At 43.0% G+C, this 21220-nt stretch overlaps 1 protein-coding gene across 3 annotated transcripts in view; it reads left to right on the forward strand.

Moving 5' to 3' along the window:
- Positions 1-20480: 20480 nt before the first annotated feature.
- Positions 20481-21220, forward strand: part of Zc3h12c (zinc finger CCCH-type containing 12C) — a 42530-nt gene continuing 41790 nt past the window's right edge. The window contains exon 1 of one of the 3 annotated variants that reach the window (XM_048343795.1): positions 20481-20594. In XM_048343795.1, the coding sequence (XP_048199752.1) occupies positions 20529-20594 (66 nt within the window). In that variant the 5' untranslated portion in view covers positions 20481-20528. Of the gene's footprint in view, positions 20595-20899; positions 20930-20955; positions 21218-21220 lie in introns of those variants that run through there. The other 2 variants (XM_048343797.1, XM_048343796.1) reach the window with 2 other exon arrangements.

Here is a 21220-nt window from a genome sequence, read left to right on the forward strand (position 1 = left end):
TATTTTCATTCATTCCACCTAGTAAGCCAGGTCTTAGTATGTGATTCTCTACTGCCAGAACTCAATTATTTCAACACCTTGAGAAAGGGGATATGGGAAACATTTAATTTTCCTAAAATGTGAGCCTACTTCCCAATCGCAGGAAGTACTTTTGTCAAGGAGGGAGTTTTACAGAGCCAAACCTTCCTTCCTTCTTAACCCTGGGATTCTAGCTATCAAACATCACAGAAGCTGCATAGTTTTATACACCTCTTTGGACACATGGTAACATTTTTTGCAGGCTGCACATTTTACAAGAAATATTGAGAAACATGACCATCGCTATTTCTGTTCTCCCATTAGCAATTTTCTAAAGTAATCCTGATTTCTGTGGTAAATTGCCTTAAAATTAAAGAAAAACAGTGACCCAAGCATCCCTTTCTTTCCATTACCGAAAACCCCATTAGCAACTTTATTTCAATAGACTGAACCTTTTCCTGTAACCACTGCAAATATATTAAATCAATCCACACTTTCCCCTAATTGAATATAGAGCTGTTAAGAGCTTCATTTATTTTTAAAAAAAAAACAACAAAACATACATTCTTATTATCCCTACACTGATTTTCTAAGAATCTAAAATCAGAGTAAAAAATGTTTAAAATTGCTTCCTCCAGACTATTCAAAGACAGCTGACATAATAATTTTATTTTTATTATTTCACCAAAGCAAATTTGAATGAAGCTTATAGGTTAAGGAATAGTATTTGATTGGTGTTCATTCCTGGTTTTTGATCATGTTGCTGTGATTTTATTTTATGGTATTTGTTTTATGGTTTATGTTATTTTCATGGGATATATATAGATATAAACTATTAGAAGTAAATGGCCACTATACTATGAAATACTGTCAAATGTATCAGAAATATTATAGGCATACCCCTATATAAAGACGAAAAACAATAAAATGAATGGCAAAGCCATTAAGGTAATACATCAACCTATGATCAAACAGTAGAGGGGAAACAGGAACTTTTTGTGCTGTTTTTGCAACTTTTGTATTTGTTTTCTGGGGCCCGAACTCAGGGCCTCATGTATCCTAAGCAACTATCTCAGTGCAAACTACAGCACTGGCCCTGATTGCAACTTCTAAGCATGAAATTATTTTAGAATGATTTTTTTTAACCTTTCCCCCAAAAGTCATTTATAGATTCAACAAGCTGCCCTAGAAGTGCCCCTCAGGGCAATATGTATTCTTCAACGGGATCCTTTCTCATCCCAGCTCTGAGGAGCAATAATATTGTCCTTGTGCTACTGATTGGATGCGAGCCTTGGCCACCAGCTCTTTGCCTCTTTGGCCTGTCGACACCAGCAGACAGTCAAAGCCCAGGTCACCATAACAGCCTGCATCCTCTTTGCACACTTACTCATTCACTTGATTGTTCTTCATTTCCTGTCTCTTCTAAGTCTGACTCTGACGCCACTCAGGCCATCTACCTGACAAAATTAGTTATATCCCATTTTCAGAGTCCTCCATTAGCTTTATCTCCTCCTGTTGTTTTTGCCATCTGGCTTTTTCAGAAAAATAACATCTATCCGCAACCTTCAATTCCCACTCGCACCAGTGAACAGTAGGGTCTGTACCTGTGTCAGTCTATGTGACTGACTTTTGCCATTCGTGTGTATTTTTTAAATAGGCTTCTAGTGGAGAAAGGTGAGTTAAGAACAAGAATGTGGTGAAAGGCAGACTTCCTCCCTTGTAGGCAAAGACACCCAAGGAAGAGAATAGATCACCCCCTGAATGCACATTTGCACACCCTCTGGTAGGTATTCCTTTCTTTATGTTTAAGAGAAGATTTCTTGTTCACAAGCCACTATTGCTTGAAATATAAATCCTACCACCAATAGCAAAAAAAATTATTTTGAAAAGGATTATTAAAGCAGGAAAATGATGTCAAAACATCAGTTTTTTTTAGGTCAGGTAAGATGTTAACAACAGAAGATCAGGCATAAAAAAATTGCTGCCTAATGAATTGAGGATCCAATTCTTTCACTATCAAAGGATACTCAAGTAATGGCTCTGTTTACAGAAAGCTGAAAACAGATCAGCTGGGACTCTGCTACTTCCTTTGAGCTCAGTCATGTTGTGTGGAATGGGCAGGAAGCTCCGCAGAACCTCAATCCCAGCTCCCATGTCTCTCTCCCCAGTTGCCTCCTCCTTCCAGCAACGAGTGTGAGTCACTTCTTCACCATTTCCGGAGGCCACGTCTCCACTTCCTACAGCTGGACATTTAATTACTATGTGATGAAAACTTGGGGTTCTGTGAACAGGGGCAACATTCAGCATTGTTGAATGAAATGATGAATGAATGCATTGTATTCTCGGTGTCCAGCCCATACATGGCATTTTATGAATATTTCTTGAATGAATAAGTTAACTTAGCACCCGATGGATGTGATCTAGGACACAATTATTAGCCCTGAAGTCGTCATCTACCCTTCCCAAAGCTCTATGTAGCCCATACTTCCCCCTCTTCTCAGTGCTTACCCCTTTATACGTGGACATTTGAAGACTCAACTAAAGCTCAAGACTATGAATTAGGTTTCCGATTAGGATTAAATCATAGCAAAATGCAAGTGAAATGCAGAGGAGCTTGGATGGCCAACTCGGAAGTATTTGGAGATCATTGACTGAATCCTTGAAATGGTGCTGAACAATTTTCCTTAGTTTTTAGCGTGTATCTTGATTCGTTCCTCTATTCACATAACACACAATTATAGAAAAATTATTATGATCTAGACAGCATCTTAGTCTTTGGAAATAGAGCAAGAGACAAGTCAATATCACTGTACTTACACTCACACATTCATAAGCCAAGTATTAACTATGAAGCTACTCTGTGTCAAGCCCTTTGCTGAGCCTTGGACATATAGCCTCACCTTCATTCTAGCAGAGGAAAAAAACATACGACAACAAAGTAAACGAATAGTATAGATTACAGAGTATATTACATATATGCTATATAAAATGCAAATGTGCAGAGAGAGCAAAGATTGGGGATGTAATTTTAAACACTGGAATCAAAGCAGACCTCGCTTGAGAAAGTGGTATTGGAGCAAAGTCCTGAAAGAATTAAGGGACCAGGGAAGAAAAGCCCAAGGTAGCCAGCATGAGTTGGGAACATACTTGAGGCACTGGTTCCAGCACCCACGTGAAGAGAGAGCCATACAGAGTGCTCACTCAGAGTCCTGTGGACACGCAGAAGTCATGGTCATAAATTGATCTAAGTGTTCCGGTGAGGTGGTGTTGTAGCTTATCCTGTGATGTTTCTGTCTGTTTCATTGTTTCAGTGAAGTAGGAGGCAAGAACAGGAGGCTTAAGTATTGCAAATTTGAAGCTAAATCATCATCCCTTTGCAAATGTATCTCTTAAGAGTCCCAGAAAGCCAGGTGCCAGTAGTTCACACCTATCATACTGTCTACTCAAGGAGGCTGAGATCTGAGGACTGAGCTTCTAAAGTAGCCTGTCCAGGAAAAACTATTAATCTCCAAATAGCCAGGGGAAAAAAAAGCATAAAGTGGAGCTGTAGCTGAGCAAAAAAGCTAAGGGACATCAACCAAGCCCTTGAGTTCAATCAAACCCCAATAGTGGCACAATAAAAAGAAAGAGAGAGAAAGAAAGGAAGACAGAAAAGAAAAAAGAAAGAATGTCATGAAAATAATAAACCTAAAGTCTGTAGATTTGGTTCCAGAAAAAAAAATTAAAGACCCAAAAACATGTTTACACATACAGCATACATAAAGCCATCTGAATACAACACGTACAAACCAAAATGACATGATCTAGCTGAGTTTCCATGAAGAAGGAAAACTCCTAGTCAACTCTCCGAGTGCTACTGAGATTTGAATCAGGCAAATAAATAGCTCTTTCTTACTGGAAGTCATTTACATTTAGGTCATTACATTAGAAGTGCAATAGCTCAGTGTAAAACGTGTGCAGGTTGCAGGTGTCAGCTGGTCTCAAACACTTACAGGAAAGGCAGTGTAACCGTATGGCCGCTCTAGTATCTCACACGGAGCTCCGGTCACCAAGTCTTTCTGGGTCCTCTGCTTCACCGTCTCAAAAGATTGGGACTCTGGAATTCCCAGGGTTTTCCCAACCTTCTCCATGAGTAAAAACGCCCAACCTACATTTCCATGACAAAGAAACATATTTAGATTTTACCTTCTGGGCAAAACAATTTCTTGGTGCCACATGTAAACATCCATCTGATAGAATATTATTATGAAAGCCGTAAACACTTCTCTGGTGTTGTGGAAACCTGTTGTGGGCCTAACCTTGGTCATTGATCAGAATGTGTCCTTCTTCAAAAACTGAAAAGAGCTAGGCTCACACATGTGGCTACTTGTGAAATAATGGTATTTAAATTTTAGAAGAGTGTTGTGCAAAATAAATGTGATAAGTCAAGTTAGGGAGCCAGCTCTATGTTTTTCCCCAGTACAGTGGACACCTGGTCCCCAGGACTGCTGATGGCCAAGACCACACATACTCAATTGCACAGAGTTCAAAATGGAGTACAATTGCCCATGCTCAGGATGGAGAATTCAGGGTTGTTCTGTAATGCTTGGTTCATTTTTTCCCACAATGCCACCCTTGAACAAATCTCAGATTTTCACTTTATCAAGTCAATAAAGCACATTTTACTTTCACCTTGACTTGGGGGTACCATTTTCTTTGGGGGAGGCATAGTTTCACAAAATTAAAAGGCAAGGAAACACGCAGCTGATCACATGATGATTTAAACACCACTGAAAAGACCAGTTGAGAGCTTGCGTGAACTCAAAGGCATAATGCCCACACCAAAATGTAAAGCTTTCTGCCTTTGAGATTTCCTTCGGAGCTTATTATTATTAATTTTTATTCATTACTTATTTTGTATTTATATTTTGAGAATGGTTAAAAAATCAGGTGTAATAAATCCACAAATAAAGGCAGGCTTATTGTCTTCCTGTCAGAAAAAGATTTAGGGAAAGGTGATGTGTGAAGCCTATTTCTTCCACCTTTCTGAATATAAAATGGTTTCACTTGCTTTGAGTTCTTCAGTTCCCATATGCTGTAAGCCATCCTCAAACGGAACCTGGCTACTAGCCTTAGGAATTTTAATCTGAATTAACTTCCTAACATAGTGTCACTGTGCTTTGTCACAGACCCATTTAGTTCATTCTATCCCCCTGACTGTGCAACTCTTGTCATGAGACCTGAAGGCTGTGAGCCATTGGCCCCGCTCAGAGTGAAGTTGTATTGTGTGCCTGGTGTTCTCTCTGAAGACACCCCCTCAGACAGGATTGGGTCACAATGCAATGCAGACACTCTTAGACCAGGAAGGGACTGAAAGAGTGGAAGCTAGACAGGCCTGGAAGGAGGAGGCAGGACTTATGGTGAGCTATCTTTCACCTGTGGTTTAGATGCATTTTCCTCAAAGTTCCATGCATTTGGTCCCAAGGGTGGGAAGTGGTGGAATAATTAGGAAGCATGGCCAGGTGCTAGTTCCTTAGGTCATGCGGGGAGGGGGCCCCCGCCCAGGTTCTTCCTCTCCCTCTCTGGCTCTGCTTCCTAGCTGATGCATTAGGGGTTTGCTCTGCCACGTGCTTGCACTACCACGTGCCGTCTCTTCAGAAGCAAAACATGGGACCACTCAATCTTAGACTGGAAGCTCTAGATCTTAAGCTAAAATAAGCCTTTCTCCTCCTAAGTGAATAACCTTAGGTATTAATAACAGGAAGCTGACTCATATGCCTTCCATGAGGAACAAGGGGAAGGGAGGCCAGCACACCATTATCTGCCAGAGATTGGGAAGACCAAAAGGTGAGGATGAGGGAAAGAGCACAGGACAAAGGAGGACAGATCTGGGGGAAGCAAGGCCTGAGAACCGTCCATCTGAGTTAGCACCAGAAGTACTGTGCGGGGTACCCTCTGCCCCTCAGAAGCTGCTACGGGCAGTTTCTTGCCAAAGAGGACATTGCAGAAGAAAAATCTCTGCCCCACTAGAGGTTTGAGTCACTCCTCAAGACATTTGCTCCCGGTCAGATAGCCTGAGTCTCGCATCAGGACCTGTGCACAACCATTCTCAGCCCAGCTCTCAGACCTGCATTTTGGAATGTGGCAATGGTTCACAGGAACCTCCCCAGGAGGGGGAGAGCAAGCAGCCATCTTTATTACAATGGTGAAGAGCTTGTCATGCCCTGTCCTTGTCCTTTCCTTCCTGAGGCAGGAAGTGGCTGTGGTCCATGCTGTAAGAGCTTAATATAGGCTCTGGCTATTTGTGCTCACACAAAACCGAGATAGGAGGGTATGGAAACATTCATACTTTAGAATTTCTTTAGATGATCTGAGGCTATCCCCTACCACGGATAGTGAGGAGCTACGTATCCTCTGACATGATATGAATGGAGTTTTGCTATGAACCAGAGCAGGACTGTCTATAAATAATTGGCCCTTGAGCCTATTGCCAGAAAGGCAGGGTCTGGGTTAATGTTACATCTTTGAGAATCCTCCAAACTAAATTTCCAACTTGAACACAAAATAATCCCTTACTATATATTCATTTGATTTTTTTTTTTTTTTTTTTTTTTGGCCAGTCCTGGGCCTTGGACTCAGGGCCTGAGCACTGTCCCTGGCTTCTTCCCGCTCAAGGCTAGCACTCCGCCACTTGAGCCACAGCGCCCGCTTCTGGCCGTTTTCTGTATATGTGGTGCTGGGGAATCGAACTTAGGGCCTCGTGTATCCGAGGCAGGCACTCTTGCCACTAGGCTATATCCCCAGCCCAAAGATGTTCTATTGTTACTTGTAAGGGTTTTTTTTTTTTTTTTGGCCAGTCCTGGGCCTCGGACTCAGGGCCTGAGCACTGTCCCTGGCTTCTTCTTGCTCAAGGCTAGCACTCTGCCACTTGAGCCACAGCGCCACTTCTGGCTGTTTTCTGTATATGTGGAGTTGGGGAATCGAACCCAGGGCCTCATGTATACAAGGCAAGCACTCTTGCCACTAGGCCATATCCCAAGCCCCTCATTTGATTTTTTAAATCTAGATGTTTTCCAAGTAATTGATCCTAGGACATATCCCAGGAAAGTAACTAAAAGATGTAAAATCCACCTCTCCCTCCATGAGCTCTGTCCACAATCTTGATTTCTTTTTTCACATTTCTTGAGGGTAACTGTGTTTTTACAAGTCTCCTGCCTCTGGTCTTGTGTCATTCTAGCTACTTCCAGTGGAGACATTCTGCCCACACAAACATGAAAATCCATAATGCTATCCACCAAGAACATATAAAAGCCAGGTACTGGCTTGTCTCCGGGAATTTATTCTGGCCTCTTTGTGCTCCCTGCATTCCAACCCAGCACTCTTGGTTGGTTCAGAGCTGGTTATAATCTCTGGCTACTGTTTTGATGGTTCTCTCCACCTGCAACCCCATATTCCTCCCAAATGTACTCCAGATGTTTTCCAGCTTAGTCTCTGGATGGGGGACATTTCTAATCATCTTTACACTTGCTCTTTAGCACCTGGTGTTCTAGAGTGGCTGGTGCTTTGACTTCAATATAATTTTCAAATCAATATATGAGCCCAGATGCTGAGTTCAAGTTCCACGACCAACAAAAAGAAAGTTTTAAAAAAAAGAAATGATCTTTTATGATGTGTAACTTCTCTGGTCTTCTTAGGTACCATGCTATAGACTTGTATTGATTCAAATTGTCAAATGAGAGATTCATCCACAAAACCTGCCAAAATTAATCACAAGGAATTTGCTATTTAGTTTATTATTTGTGAATCAGCCTCCCTTCTGAAAACTTTAGCATGTAACATTCCTTATTCAAAGGAAGCAAAAAAGAAAACAGAACTAGGAAAGTCTTAACTAGTCTGAGAGAAGTTGTGAGTACTTTTTTTTTTTTTTTTTTGGCCATTTAACCAAACAGTTTAGGACTACAATATAACTTGATCGATGTCACCCCTTTCAATATTCTCACTCATCCCTCCCCTACCCACCCTTAATCCTGACTTCTTGAAATCCCTCTACCTCCCTTCCTACAAAAGCTCTGTGAAGACACTATCACTCACTGGATGGTTTCAGCCCTTTCTCACTACTGAGTGCTAATCAGGGTTTCCAACCCTTCTTTATTCTCTTAAGTGATTTATGTAACCTTTCTAGATTTTATTTCTCTAATCTGGAAAGGGGCAATTCCATTCTATCCTGTATGACTGTTAGAATTACATGAAATGCTTAGGAGAGGCTCTGATACATAGGTTTTGATACATACATACTTTGCCATTGACCATGGCATTGACTTGTTAATTCATGTTCACTCTACCCCACCAGACTGAAGCTCTATGACTCAGAAACACATCTTACTCATCATGACACTTAGCACACTGTGTTTCTGTAAGGGGATTTTAAACTAGACCTGAAAAAAAATTTATATATACCCATTGTTAAAAATCATAACATTCCCTGATTTGTGCTAACTAGAGTCTCCTCAAATTTGTTGCAGGTGAATCTACTTTATAGAACTAGCTCTTCTTGAAGGATCCATCTTTTTTAAGACCCCTATTAAGATTATGCATCCAAAATTAGTGTTATCTGATCTGAAAGGCATTAATTCTGTTTGCACAAAACCTGTGTGATCTCCAACTTCTTTCATTAACAAAACATTTATTGACGATCTACCAAGGTACCAATGATGATTATTACTAACCTAAGAGTTAGCACATCATGACTCTTTTTATTTTACGAAATAATGGGATTTCATTGTATCTTTGCGTGTGTATGATATACTTGGAAGATGCTCCTCCTCCCTTTCCTCTTCATTCTCACACCCTCAAGTTCCTATACCCTGGGTTTATTTATCTGGTGAGGTAATTTGGGGGAAGGTGTGAATACACTGAACAACAGTCAACTTCTTTTATGGCTTTTAAATGGCTTCTGGCCATATTCTGAGTAGCTCATTCTAGAACTTTTGTATAGCAGGAAGTCCCTCCCTTTATCTGAACTTCACCTTGGGGCAGCTCTTGAAACAAAACAATTCTCCCCCTACTCCTCCCCCATCATCTAGTAATATAATTCTAGTTGTTAATCTGGGTTTATTGGTAAAGATTAAACACTTAGGTTGTCAAACAGAACTGGGTAGGAAGGCTAGGCATGGCAGGGAGGAACAGAGATTGGAGGATTCCAGTTTGAGGCTGGCCCTGAGCAAAAGCCTGAGACCCTATCTGAAAATTTTTAAACAAAAAGGGCTCAAGTCATAGAATCTTTGCCTATCAAATAAAAGGCCCTCCTGAGTTCAAACCACACACACACACACACACACACACACACACACACACACACACATACACATACACACACACGGTTTGTATTCTGGCTCCATGAACTAGCTAGGTAACCTGAATAAGTTCCTTAATATCTTTGAACCTAGTTCCTTCAACTGAAACAGAATTTTTTTTTTTTTTTTTTTTTTGGCCAGTCCTGGGGCTTGGACTCAGGGCCTGAGCACTGTCCCTGGCTTCTCTTTGCTCAAGGCTAGCACTCTGCCACTTGAGCCACAGCGCCACTTCTGGCCGTTTTCTATATATGTGGTGCTGGGGAATCGAACCCAGGGCTTCATGTATATGAGGCAAGCACTCCTGCCACTAGGCCATATTCCCAGCCCTGAAACAGAATTCTTAACGTAGATTTCCCAGCATCATATATGTAAAAAGCTATGCTCGCATTAAGTCACCACATGAATGTTGCCCTTTCTGTCCTAGAGTTAGAAAGAAAAGCCGTGTTACATCCAGGAGTCATGAGCTTCTTCTGCAGCCTATACCATCCTCCTGACAGTCGCACACACAGAGGCCTGTTTCCTTGCCAAGGCTGGCCTTAGACATGAGAGCCCCACGCCTCCAGCCCACAAGGCCTGTACCATGTTCTCAGCGACTGTTTCTCCGAGACCAGCAGCCCTCACACTGGCTATGCCTATGTCTGCATTTCAGTCCAGCAGAGCTGGCTTTGCTGACATTGAGGACAAAGTGTCAGCTTCTTCAGTTTCCAAATGAATGAGATGGCATATTGAGAGCAAGGCTGGCGGCATCTCACTGGAAAACAATCATGACTCACAGGAAAGCCAAAGTCTGAGTAAGCAAAGAGACCAATCTTCCCTCTAATCACCATTGCTTTAGAAACAGGATGGAACATCTGAAGACACATAGACAAGGTCTCCCAGGCTTTTGAAGATGGGTCTCATCCCCACCTGGTTTATAAATTTCCTACCTTCGCCATTAGCTCCATCAGAAGATGGGAGAGAACACAGAGACAATAGATATTAGGTACTTTTACATGTGGCCTGTATCTACGTCATGACCAGCATTACAAATCAATTGTGAAATGACTATTAGATGATGTGATAAGAGGGTTTACAGTCTACGTGCTGGATCATTAGAAAAAAAAAGTATTCAGAACTAGTGTCTTTACTATGTGTGTGTATCATCAGAAATCTAGATAGAATTTTTTTAATCTAATCATGGATAAGATGTTTCGTGTTTCACTCCTTCCTTATTTGAGGATGTCTCTTCTTGCTATCTAGTCGTAGTTTTTTTTTTTTTCCTGTGTCAGTCCTGGGGCTTGAAGTCAAGGTGCTGTCCCTGCGCTTCTTTGCTGAAGGCTGGTGCTCTACTGCTTGAGTCACAGCTCTGTGTCTGGCTTTGGCGTAGATACTTGGAGATAAGTCTCACTTACTTTCCTGCCTAGGTTAGCGTTAAATCTTGATTCTCAGATCTCAGTCTCCTGAGTCGCTGGGATTATGCTGTGAACCACCAGTGCCAGGCTAGTTAGTCTTAGCATGGTTTAAGCATGAAAAATGTCTTATAACAACCTAAACTTTCCTTCAGAGCTACTTATTATTTTAATGAGTGATGATTAGATATATTAACAATTAAACTAGGGCAATCAAAACTCCATCTTGATTTGTAATTCTAGTAACTTCCATTTTTGAACAAAAACTACTATTCCCATAATATTTCTTCAGGGGAAAAAATTACAGTCATACATTGCTTAACAGGGGGGAGACATTGACAGAAGTGTGTTCTGTATTCTGCACAAGAATGAAAACATGTGATAAATATTTACAGAGGTATTTGGAAGGAGGGACCGATAAGGTCCACTGGTTTAGATAGGAAAGCGAGGGGCAGGAAGAACAAAAGATGATGGTTAAGTTATAGGTCAAATTGTACTGCTATTTGTCTTAGCCTCCTGATCATCTTAAATTGAGCTTCCAGCTCAACACATCTAACATGAAATGTGTCAATTTTTCCACATATGATGTCACCATCATCATTTCCCTTTCCATATATATGTACACATAGATATGTATATTTAGTGGCAAGTATATATATATACATATATATGCATATATATGCAAGTACTGCACAGGGAGGGATTAAAAATGAGAGAAATAGCTAAAGCTATAGAAAGGTGCTTCCAGGTATGCCATTTGTTTTCTCTGTCTTACTGATTTATTTACTAGGCCTTTAGCTACCTCACTTAACCACAGCTATTCAGAGCCAGAGATTGTATAAGTAAACCTAACACTTACTGAATGCTTCCCAACGATCACTTTGTGGGCCCTCCCTGGGTGATGCTCCCAGCAGCTTCATGGAGTATAGCAGTGTGCGAGCACAGGTTTAAGTCCTGGCTATGTTGTCTGATGTGGGAAAAAGGATTCAACTCCCCTGCACCTTGGATTTTATATGGGACTCTGAGAGTTTAGTAGAGTCATGGTTAACCCATACAGATGAGATCAAAGAAGGCTCCAGAATGGAAGGAGATGCTTGGTTGGTTCTTCATCCACAAAATTCTTAGAGGAAAAGCGTTGTAATCTAAGAGAACAGCCTATCTCTATAATATTCCAGAGGCAGAAAAAAGCACAGAATTATTACATAGCTACCAGCACACTTTACCAAGAGCAGAAAAAAGGTTAAAAGGTCAAAGAGATAGCTGGGTGCCCGTGGCTCACACCTGTAATCCTAGCTATTTAGGGGGCTGAGGTCTGAGGATCACGGTTCAAAGTCAACCTAGGCAGAAAAGCCCCCGTGAGACTCTTATCTCCAACTAAACACTCAAAAACTAGAAGAGGTGCTGTGGCTCAAAGTGGTAGAGCTCTAGTCTTGAACAAAAAGAGCTCAACGACAGCACCCATGCCCTGAGTTCAAGCCCCCTGACCAACAACAAAAACAAAACAAAACAAAAAAGAAAGAAAAGTATAATGGCTATAAGGGAGGGACAATGGGAAGATGGCAAACAGGTGATCCCGTGACCCCCTCTCAAGGACAAACCTGTCTTCGCCTCCCTCACCACCCTGGGGTACACTGCTCTTCCTTCCCTTCTTGGAAGTGCCCTCCACTCCTATAGCACCTGCAGCCTCCTACATTTGCTTTTGTGCTTTGCCTATTAATCATCTCCTTAATGTCCTTTCAGCTGAAATAGGCTCAAAAGAGGCCTTTTCTTGCCACTACTCACAAGAAAGCCTGAGGCCTGCTAGATTCCACTTGGTTTCCTCACTGTTTATGTTAGGTGAGATGACTTGGCCTGTTTCTTTATTTTTGTATTTTATATGTTTCTCAAACAGCACGTGGGGGAATCTCACATGAGCTGTATTGGAGCAGGGAACTTTTCCAGCATCTATAACAATGGCTGGCACATGGTTGGCACCTAATAAGCCTCTTCTTTGTTATGAATAAACAAAAGATGCCTTTATTGTCTACCTATCTAGGGGTCAGGTTCTCTGGCTACTGAGATGATTTGGCACCCATGAATTTGAGTATAGGTAAGAATAACTAAGGTCCTAGGAATGGGTGAGAAAATGCAGGGCATGTGTTTAAAGCCAAAAAGATCCAGGCCAGAGAGACATTCTTTGGAGGAGTAGGCAGAAGAAAGAGAACACAAACAAAAATAGAAGCCAAAGGGAATCAGAGTCCATGAGGTACACTGAGGTGTGACTGGATGATCCCCTGCCAATGATGGGTAGCAGGTGCCTGGAGAGCCCAAGATTTCTTTCGTCCATTTGCTTCACTTCTGTGCTTGCTTGGGGTTCTCGCTGAAGGAAGCCTTAGCTATGTATTGGCATCAGTCTGGTTTTGTTGTGACATGTCCCCCAAGGGATGTCATGTCTTTCTTCTTTTTCCTTTTATCCAAATAAACGTCCCTTTGTGTTCACCTGCAGGTAAAGCCAATTCTAATTACGTCTCTGGTAAGAAATCATTGCATCATTAAGAAGACATTTCCATTCTCCTATTCTGATCTTCATTTCACCCTCCAGCTTGCTAAATCATGGTCATATTCGTAGTCAGAAGTTTTCATTCAGTGTTACATTAAATATTAAACCCATGAATATCCTTCCTGACCTTCTCTTATGTATGAATCTGTTTAATAGTCAAGATTAAATTGAGTGTGGATGGTTCACACTTGTAGTCCTAACTACTTAGAAAGCTGAGATCTGAGGATCACCATTCGAAGCCAGTCCAGGCAGGAAGATCTGTGGGACTCTTATCTCCAATTAGCCGCCAAAATGCCGCAAGTGGAACTGACTCAAGTAGTAGAGCACTGGCTTACAGCCAAAGAAGCTCAGGGCAGCAGCCAGGCCCTTAGTTCAAGCTCCAGGACTGGCATAAAAAGAAAAACAAAGGTCATTATTAAAGGAATGGATAGTGATCATATATATATGTGTGTGTGTATGTGTGTGTGTGTGTGTGTGTGTGTATATGGAGGATATTGTGATATTCTAAATAAAGTGTCCAATGATAGCTTCTCTAAGTATCTAAAGAACATTAGATAGAAACCCTGGTAGAGGCTTAGGAAAGAATGTTCTAGAGAGGAACAGCAGACACATGAAGATCAGTATGACTGGTAGGGAATGAAGAGTTGGCAGAATAGGCTAGAAATCCATAGCTCCCTTCAGCTTAGGCAGTCAGCTCTAGGCAGGCATGTTAAACAAGTAGGATAACATAAGTTAGGGCTGTTCCCGTATCAAGAACTGGTTTGCAAGGTAGGTGCTCTACCACTTGACCCATACCTCCATCCAGTTTTTGTTCCGAATATTTTGAGGTAGGGTCTCACTTCATGCCTGGGTTGGTCGGAGCTGCCCAGCCATTGTGCTTCCCATGTAGCTGGATTTAAAGATGCACATCACCATACCCAGCCATTGGTTGAGATGAGTCTTGTGAACATTTATGGCTGGGCTGCCTTGAATTTCCATCTCCCAATCTCTGCTTCCCAGGTAGCTGGGGTTACAGGTGTCAGCCACCACACCCAGCTAAGTTAGTGTTTTCACCCAAATGAAAGGCCATAAGACACAGGAATAGGTCAATGGTTCTACAATATCTAAAGTAGAGCCTGAATATCTCCTGGAATTTCAGTGTTCAAACAAAAACAACTGGCTGCATGTGCTCCATACTAACTTATCTGCAATGATTGACAGTGAGCACTGGGAACAGCCTATGTCGCTTGGAGCTCCTGTGTCTATCTGACATGAGCCACTAAGCTTACTCACCTTCTCCCTAGCCTAGATTCTGAAGCCCATCTAGACCCTAAGTCAAGGTGACTGAATCCACCCCCAGTCCCATCCCTGGCGGTGAGGGTGACTCAGCTACTGGTCTGCTCTGCTGATAATCCTGCACTTCCTGTAAACTGCAGCCCTTCTCCCTTCCACAGGGCTCTGCCTTCTTTTCTTTTGTCATGCTCTCTGTTCTTTGTTTACGAGATTGTTTTGTATTAATTTGTTTGCTGGTCTTCTGGTTCCTTTTTTCTTCAGCCTTCTTCCTTCCTTCTTTCCTTCCTTCCTTCCTTTTTTTTTTTTAATAACCAAGTCCCTGACATATCTTCCTGCCATAGATCAGCAGTTGATTCCTTGATCTTGATCTCCCATGCTTCGTTTTCTAATTCCTCTCTTCCTTTGAGATTTGAATCCTCCCTTGCCTATTCTTTCAGAGACTGGAGCCCTGAATCTTATTCTCCTCGTATGTTTATTATCTTCTAATAAAGGAATGCCTAGGTTACAAGCTCAAGTTATCCAGAGCCAGCCTCACTACCTCAATGCCTTCTACCCACTGTTCCAAGCAATGAAACAAATAAGCAAATCTAATCAGAAATGATGGTCATTATAAGAAATCACGCATGCTCCATTGCCTACGTCTACAGCTGACCTGTGTGATGTGCCCAGCTTGTATGTACTTACCAACTGTCCACCCTGAATATTTCTCTTCTTGTTAAAAGCATTCCTATAATCTGAGTTTAGAACTTTGACGTGTAGATTGTTTTAAAAGAAAAAAAACCATAGTGACTAATCCTGTTAATGTTGGCTGGGAATTCCTTGAGCAATTATGGGATCTCCCCTCCACAGATCATAGGAATCTATCCTTGATTGGGAAGCCCCAGAACCTACACGTGCCGCTCACAGGCCCCATGACTTCCTCCTCCTCCACACTGGGAACTACTACTTCTTCTTTTCCTGTTGTTGTTTCTCTAAATTAGTGTATATTCGCTGTACCAACTGTGTACCTTATGACATGCTCATACGTGATAATATGCTTAGAACATATTCACCTTCCTACAAAGGGAGCGGGAGGCCTTATCCCACCCTCTGGCGGATCCCTTTCCTTTGCCTATTAGTCCCTCTTCTGCTTTGATGATTTTTTTTTATTAAAAAAAGGAGATTCTGAATATAATAAAAAAGAAAGCATGCAGTATTTGGCGTGTTTCACTGTATGTGATAGCCGCTAGTTCCATTCATCTTCATGTACCAAAATAAGATTTCCTCCTTCTTTCTGGATCAATAGTATTCCATTGTGTGTACATTTTCTTTATCCATTCATTCTCCTAATGGATGCCGAGGCTGATAGTATAGCTTGTCAATTGTGAATGCTGCTTTTATAAACATATTATGTGCTGACTTGCAGTTCTATATCTATATCTATATCTGGGAGTCATTTTTGTAGGATCATAGACGATTTCTTCTATGTTTAGGATTTTGAGAAACCTTCATATTAATGTCCAGCACCAGCAGTGGAGAAAGTGGGAACTATTTCTATGACTAAACAAAATTAAATGTGAAAAAGGTACTGTTTAATAATGAATCCAAATATGTGGTAAATGAAGTACAGTCACCCCTTTGGGGCTCAGGTAGAAAACCCAGCCCCTGGCTACATGACACAAGCAGACTGAAAGCCTCACTGTCTGCTGACTTTATCTACGGCCCTCCCACAAATGCTGGTGGAAAAAAAGAGTCATCCACTGGTATGGAGCTTGTGGTTTCCCATCAAAAGAAAGAAACCTTGAGATTGGTCAACAGAGCCTATCTCGTGTCCTCTAGTTTCCTTCCCTAAGCATTTAGCATTAGTAGGCAGCTCCAGGGGGTCACTGAAGCTCAAGGGTCGTCTTGTATCTCTTTGTGTCTGTCTTGTAATGTAGCATGTGCTTAAGTAAAGGGTTTTGGTAGATGAACGTTGATAAATAAGCTAGACATTTTTATACATCACCGGAATTAACCAGAATATCTCTAAAGCACATCGAAGACACATCATGGTGGCCATCTGGCTATGTATGTGAAACCCTTCAACAAGAAGAAATCAGATTGCTGGTGCAAAGCTGGACGTGGAGGCACAGTACACGGGCCTCGTGTTAACCAAGGTAAGCATTCTAACAGAACTGGGGCAGGCATGCGACTTGAAAGGAGAAAGGCTTTTTTGGCAACTCCAAATGTAACTATGGAATGCACGCACGCATGACCCATGGCAACATTCTCAAGGATACCACCATCAAGAAACCTCTAGAGAGTTCTAGAAGTTTTCAGGGCTGTGGGCCGGTGTTAAGACTGAGGCTAACCTTTGGAAGGTCCTGGATGGAGATCTTAGCTATGGCAGTCAGGCAAGGGAAGGGCTAGGCTAAGACAACCCCGGGGAAGTGGGGTGGTTATCTGAAACTCTCCATTTTGTGACTCCAAGGAGCATCTAGCTGTGCGCTCGTCTACCCAGCAGCCACATTTTAGAAAGTAGAAACTCCTCCCTGGTGGCCATTGTCCCTCCATCTATTCATGCTTATCTAGCGTTTGTCACCACTTGAGTTCCAAGTTGCAATTTCCAGCCTTGATTTTATAACTGAAACCCCAGTTTGCTATCCAGAACAGCAGGTTAGCAAAGGTGCCTTATTTGACAATGTTTCTTGTGAAGCTTGACCATCAGTCAGCAAGTGATTCCCCCATTGCTCCAATTTCAAAATCAAAAATGAGGTCAGATGACCTCCTTCTTATCACCACCAATATTCTCTGAGCTGATGAAAATTCTCCTCTATAGAGTCCCTTTTCCTCATGAATAGATATAAATGGAAGTGAAGAAGATAAGAATAAGTGGCAATTCCCTGAGGCCTCATTGCAAGTGTAGAAACATCTTATTTTTATATTGGATATTTAAATCTTATCTTTATATTTTTATTATTTTTTTTTTGGTCAGTCAGAGGGTTTGAACTCAGGGCTTGGGCACTGTTGCTGAGCTCTTTTGCTAAAAGCTAGGTCTCTACCATTTGAGCCACAAAACCACTTGCAGTTTTCTGGTGGTTAATTGGAGATAAGAGTCTAACGGACTTTCCTGCCCCGGCTGGCTTCAAACCACTATCCTCACATCTCCACCTCTGGAGTAGCTAGGATCACAGGTGTGAGCCACCAGCTCCTGGGTATATTTCAATTTTTATGTTCATGCTTTTATAAATTTTGCTTCAACTTTGGCTGACAGAGATGAACGTATTAAATTTCCAGACTTACTTTCATAGCAGCTAAGGGCTTCATTTACCAAACCCTCTGCTTTTTCTAGATAACACTATATCATTTCCACTTGCATGTCTTGATATTACCTCAAATATATGCCTGAAGCCAAATAATTTTGACCCCGTAAGAGTACTTCTTCACTCCTCCATTTCCCCTTATTTCGAGCCAGTAATACTTCAGGTTTCACACTGGGTAAATTTCTCTTTGTCTCTCCCTCTCCCTTCTCTGCCCCTTCCCCCCCCCCCCTATTTTATTTTCTTCCAGTACTTGGGCTTGAAGTCCAGACCTGGGTGCTGTCTCTTAACTTTTTCACTCAAAGTTGGCTTTCTACCATTTGAGCCACAGCTCCACTTCCCATTTTTTAGTGGCTAATTAGAGACAAGAATCTCACAGACTTTCTTGCCCAGGGTGGCTTCAAACTGAGATCCTCAGATCTCAACCTCTTGAATAGCTAAGATTATAGGCTTGAACCATTTTAACTCTCTCATTTTACATCTGTGATTTTGCCCTACTTTTTCCTCTAGCTTCTTCTTAATCCTGTTTCCCAAATTTTCCACTTATCAAAATATTCATCCATCACAATGTGGCTCAAACTCCTCCTTTTCAAAGCTTTCCCAACTACTCCAACTTGAAGTGTTTCCTCTGTTTCCTGATACTCTACAAGATTTACTACACTCAGGACATACATTTGACACTTAAAGATTCTTTGGTCTTTCTTAGTTTTCTTTGAACTACCACGTGCTTTTCTCTTCCCAACTAAATACTAAGGTGATTATGAAGAGTCACAGTGTGATATTTGTATAATGGGTCTTGAGTCTGGAAGGCCTAAATTTTAGTGCTTGTGCTATTGGTTATTTACTGGCTGTAATATTGGTCAAAGTTTTTCCCACCTGTAAAATGTGAACTAGTCATAGACGTTTCTTTACAAGAGTTTTGTGGCCATTGTATGTGATCACACATTCTAAGAGCTTAGAATAGTACCCAGAATATGGTCATCTAAGTAACCCTTATCATTAAGTATCAGCTATTACAATTTTTGTTCATTTTGTCGCCAAAGGACCTCGCAAAGTGCCCTGATCTTTTCCTTTTTCTTTTTGTTGGTGGTGGAACTTGAACTCTGGGCCTAGGCACTGTCCCTGAGCTCTTCAGCTTGAAGCTAGCGCTCTAACAGTTGAACCACAGCACCACGTCCAGTTTTCTGCTAGTTCATTGGAGACAAGAGTTTCATGGACTTTCCTGCCTGGGCTGGTTTTGAACCACGATCTTCAGATCTCAGCCTCCTGAGAGTAGCTAGGGTTATAGGTGTGAGTCACCAGCACCTGGTTGTGTGCCCTGATCTTTTGTCATGCTTAATCAATATTGAATAAGACTCAACCAAGTTAATTGTGGGACACAAAGCAAGAGGCAGACTTTGTGGGCAGGATATCGTACCATGGGGGAAACTTCCAGCAACACTACAGTCATGCCATAGAGGCTCTGACTCACTGTCACTAGCCAGTTGCTTTCTTTCTAAGTCCCTGTTGCTCTAATTCCCTGGCTCTGGCCCTTCTGTGGGTTTGGCTTTCCTAGAGCCAAATTACCTTTCCTGCCATGGAATCTGACCCTGCTAGGAGAGCAGGCTGCCAATCTTCATTGACAGCTAAAGAACAGTAGATTCTAGCCAAAGAGATAGGGGCAGCTGTACTGCTCAGCTGAATCAGAAAGGTACATCTTTTTAAATAGTAGTACTGGGGTTTAAACTCAGGCCTTCTTGTTGTTCACTTGTGGATGCTCTACCTCTTGGGCCATACTCCCAGCCTGGCTTTTGGCTGGCTATTTTAGAGATGGAGTCTCTGCCCTAGCTGACCTTCTAACCAAAATCCTCTAGATGTTGGCCTCCTCAATAGCTAGAATTACAGGTGTGAGCCACCAGTGCCAGTCTTAAAGTCACAATGTTGTTTTTTAAAAGGATGTTAAACTGGGAGAGCAAATTTAAGCTCTAATAAACATCAAGGGTAGCACAACCATTAAGTGATCTATGGCCCAGGTTTCGATCATCTCTGCCCTACTGAAAAGCTGGAAAGGCACAAAATAATTCTGCTCAAGGTGAAAATGATCAAAGTCATGAAGTCTGTTCCAGTGAAATTCAAGCTGGGTCACTGCAGGTCAATTTTTATATAACTTCTGATGGACAAACCAAATCTGAATGCCCCGCTCACCTGGAGGGTGACATTAAGCCACCAGCATTTAAAGCACACTAGTGGGTAGGGGCACCGGTCCCTCTGTTGTCCTCCCCTCTTGCTCAGGGGCTCAGAGCAACACTCATGTTGGCAAGTGGATAAAGAGAACGTGAACATTTTTAAAACGTTGACCTAGATCGCGCTGAGTGTGTTCAGTTCACAGAAGTAGGAGCTCTCTGCTCTGGGAGCTTTTCGCACTTGCACCCGGGGCAGGTGCCCAGCTTCATATCTTCCTCCAGGCCATCTGGAGTTACCCTGAGCTCAACCTGATTGCCATTCCCAGCAAGGCCAATTTCCTGATTAGGAAAACTCCTTTGCCTGGGTGAAACCCCAACAGCTTCATTTGTTTAAATTCCCTTATTGGTCTTGCTTGGACAGGGTGTGGTGTTGTGGTTGGTTTGTTTTCTTCCTCCTGTGGGAATACTGATAATTAGTAAACAACCCCAGGACAGGCCCTGGCAAAGGCAGCCCTGGATTCCCCTAAGTGCCTAAGGCCATGATCCTCCTGGTTGCCAGTTGGAGATGGGGCGGCTTTCAATCCCGGACAAAGCTAGGGAGAGAGGTAGGGAGAACGATCCGGACCCCGGGGCTGAGTGGGAGAGGGGACCAGGCCAGAAAGGCAGAGGCGCAGCCCCAGCGGGCGGATAGAGCGCCAGACAGACAGACAGACGGACGGACAGACAGACAGACCGACGGACAGGTCGCGGCAGCTCCCCGCACCCCTCTCCACGCCTCCCGGGTTTTCCCCGCGGCCGGGGTTTCCTGTTTCAGTTCTCGGCGATCTCCAGCAGCAGGTGCTGGTTTGCCAAGCTCGGCTGGCTCCCGAGGCGGCGGCGGCGGCGGCGGCGGCGAGGCCGGCGAAGGATCAGAGCACCGGGGGAGGAGGACGCGGTGCGGGTGCGAGCGCGGGGCTGCAAGGAGGACGGCGGGGGAGCCGGGGTCGCTGCCGCCCGCCCGGGGAGTGGAAGGGGAGGAGCGGCGAGACCCAGCCGGCGAGGCCCCCGGTGCGCGCGCGCGGCCCGGCTGGCGGGGCGGACGGCATGGGGACGCCTCCCGCTTGCCCCGCGCCCTAGCGGTGGCCGCGGCGGCCCTGGGCCGGGACGGGAGGCGGCCGCCTGCCCGAGGGCCCCGGGGCTGCGGCGGCGTCCGGAGCATGTCGTGATGGCTGCGGAGAAGACATTGCAAGTA

This window comes from Perognathus longimembris, chromosome 3 (assembly GCF_023159225.1).
Source record: "Perognathus longimembris pacificus isolate PPM17 chromosome 3, ASM2315922v1, whole genome shotgun sequence".
Taxonomy (NCBI): domain Eukaryota; kingdom Metazoa; phylum Chordata; class Mammalia; order Rodentia; family Heteromyidae; genus Perognathus; species Perognathus longimembris.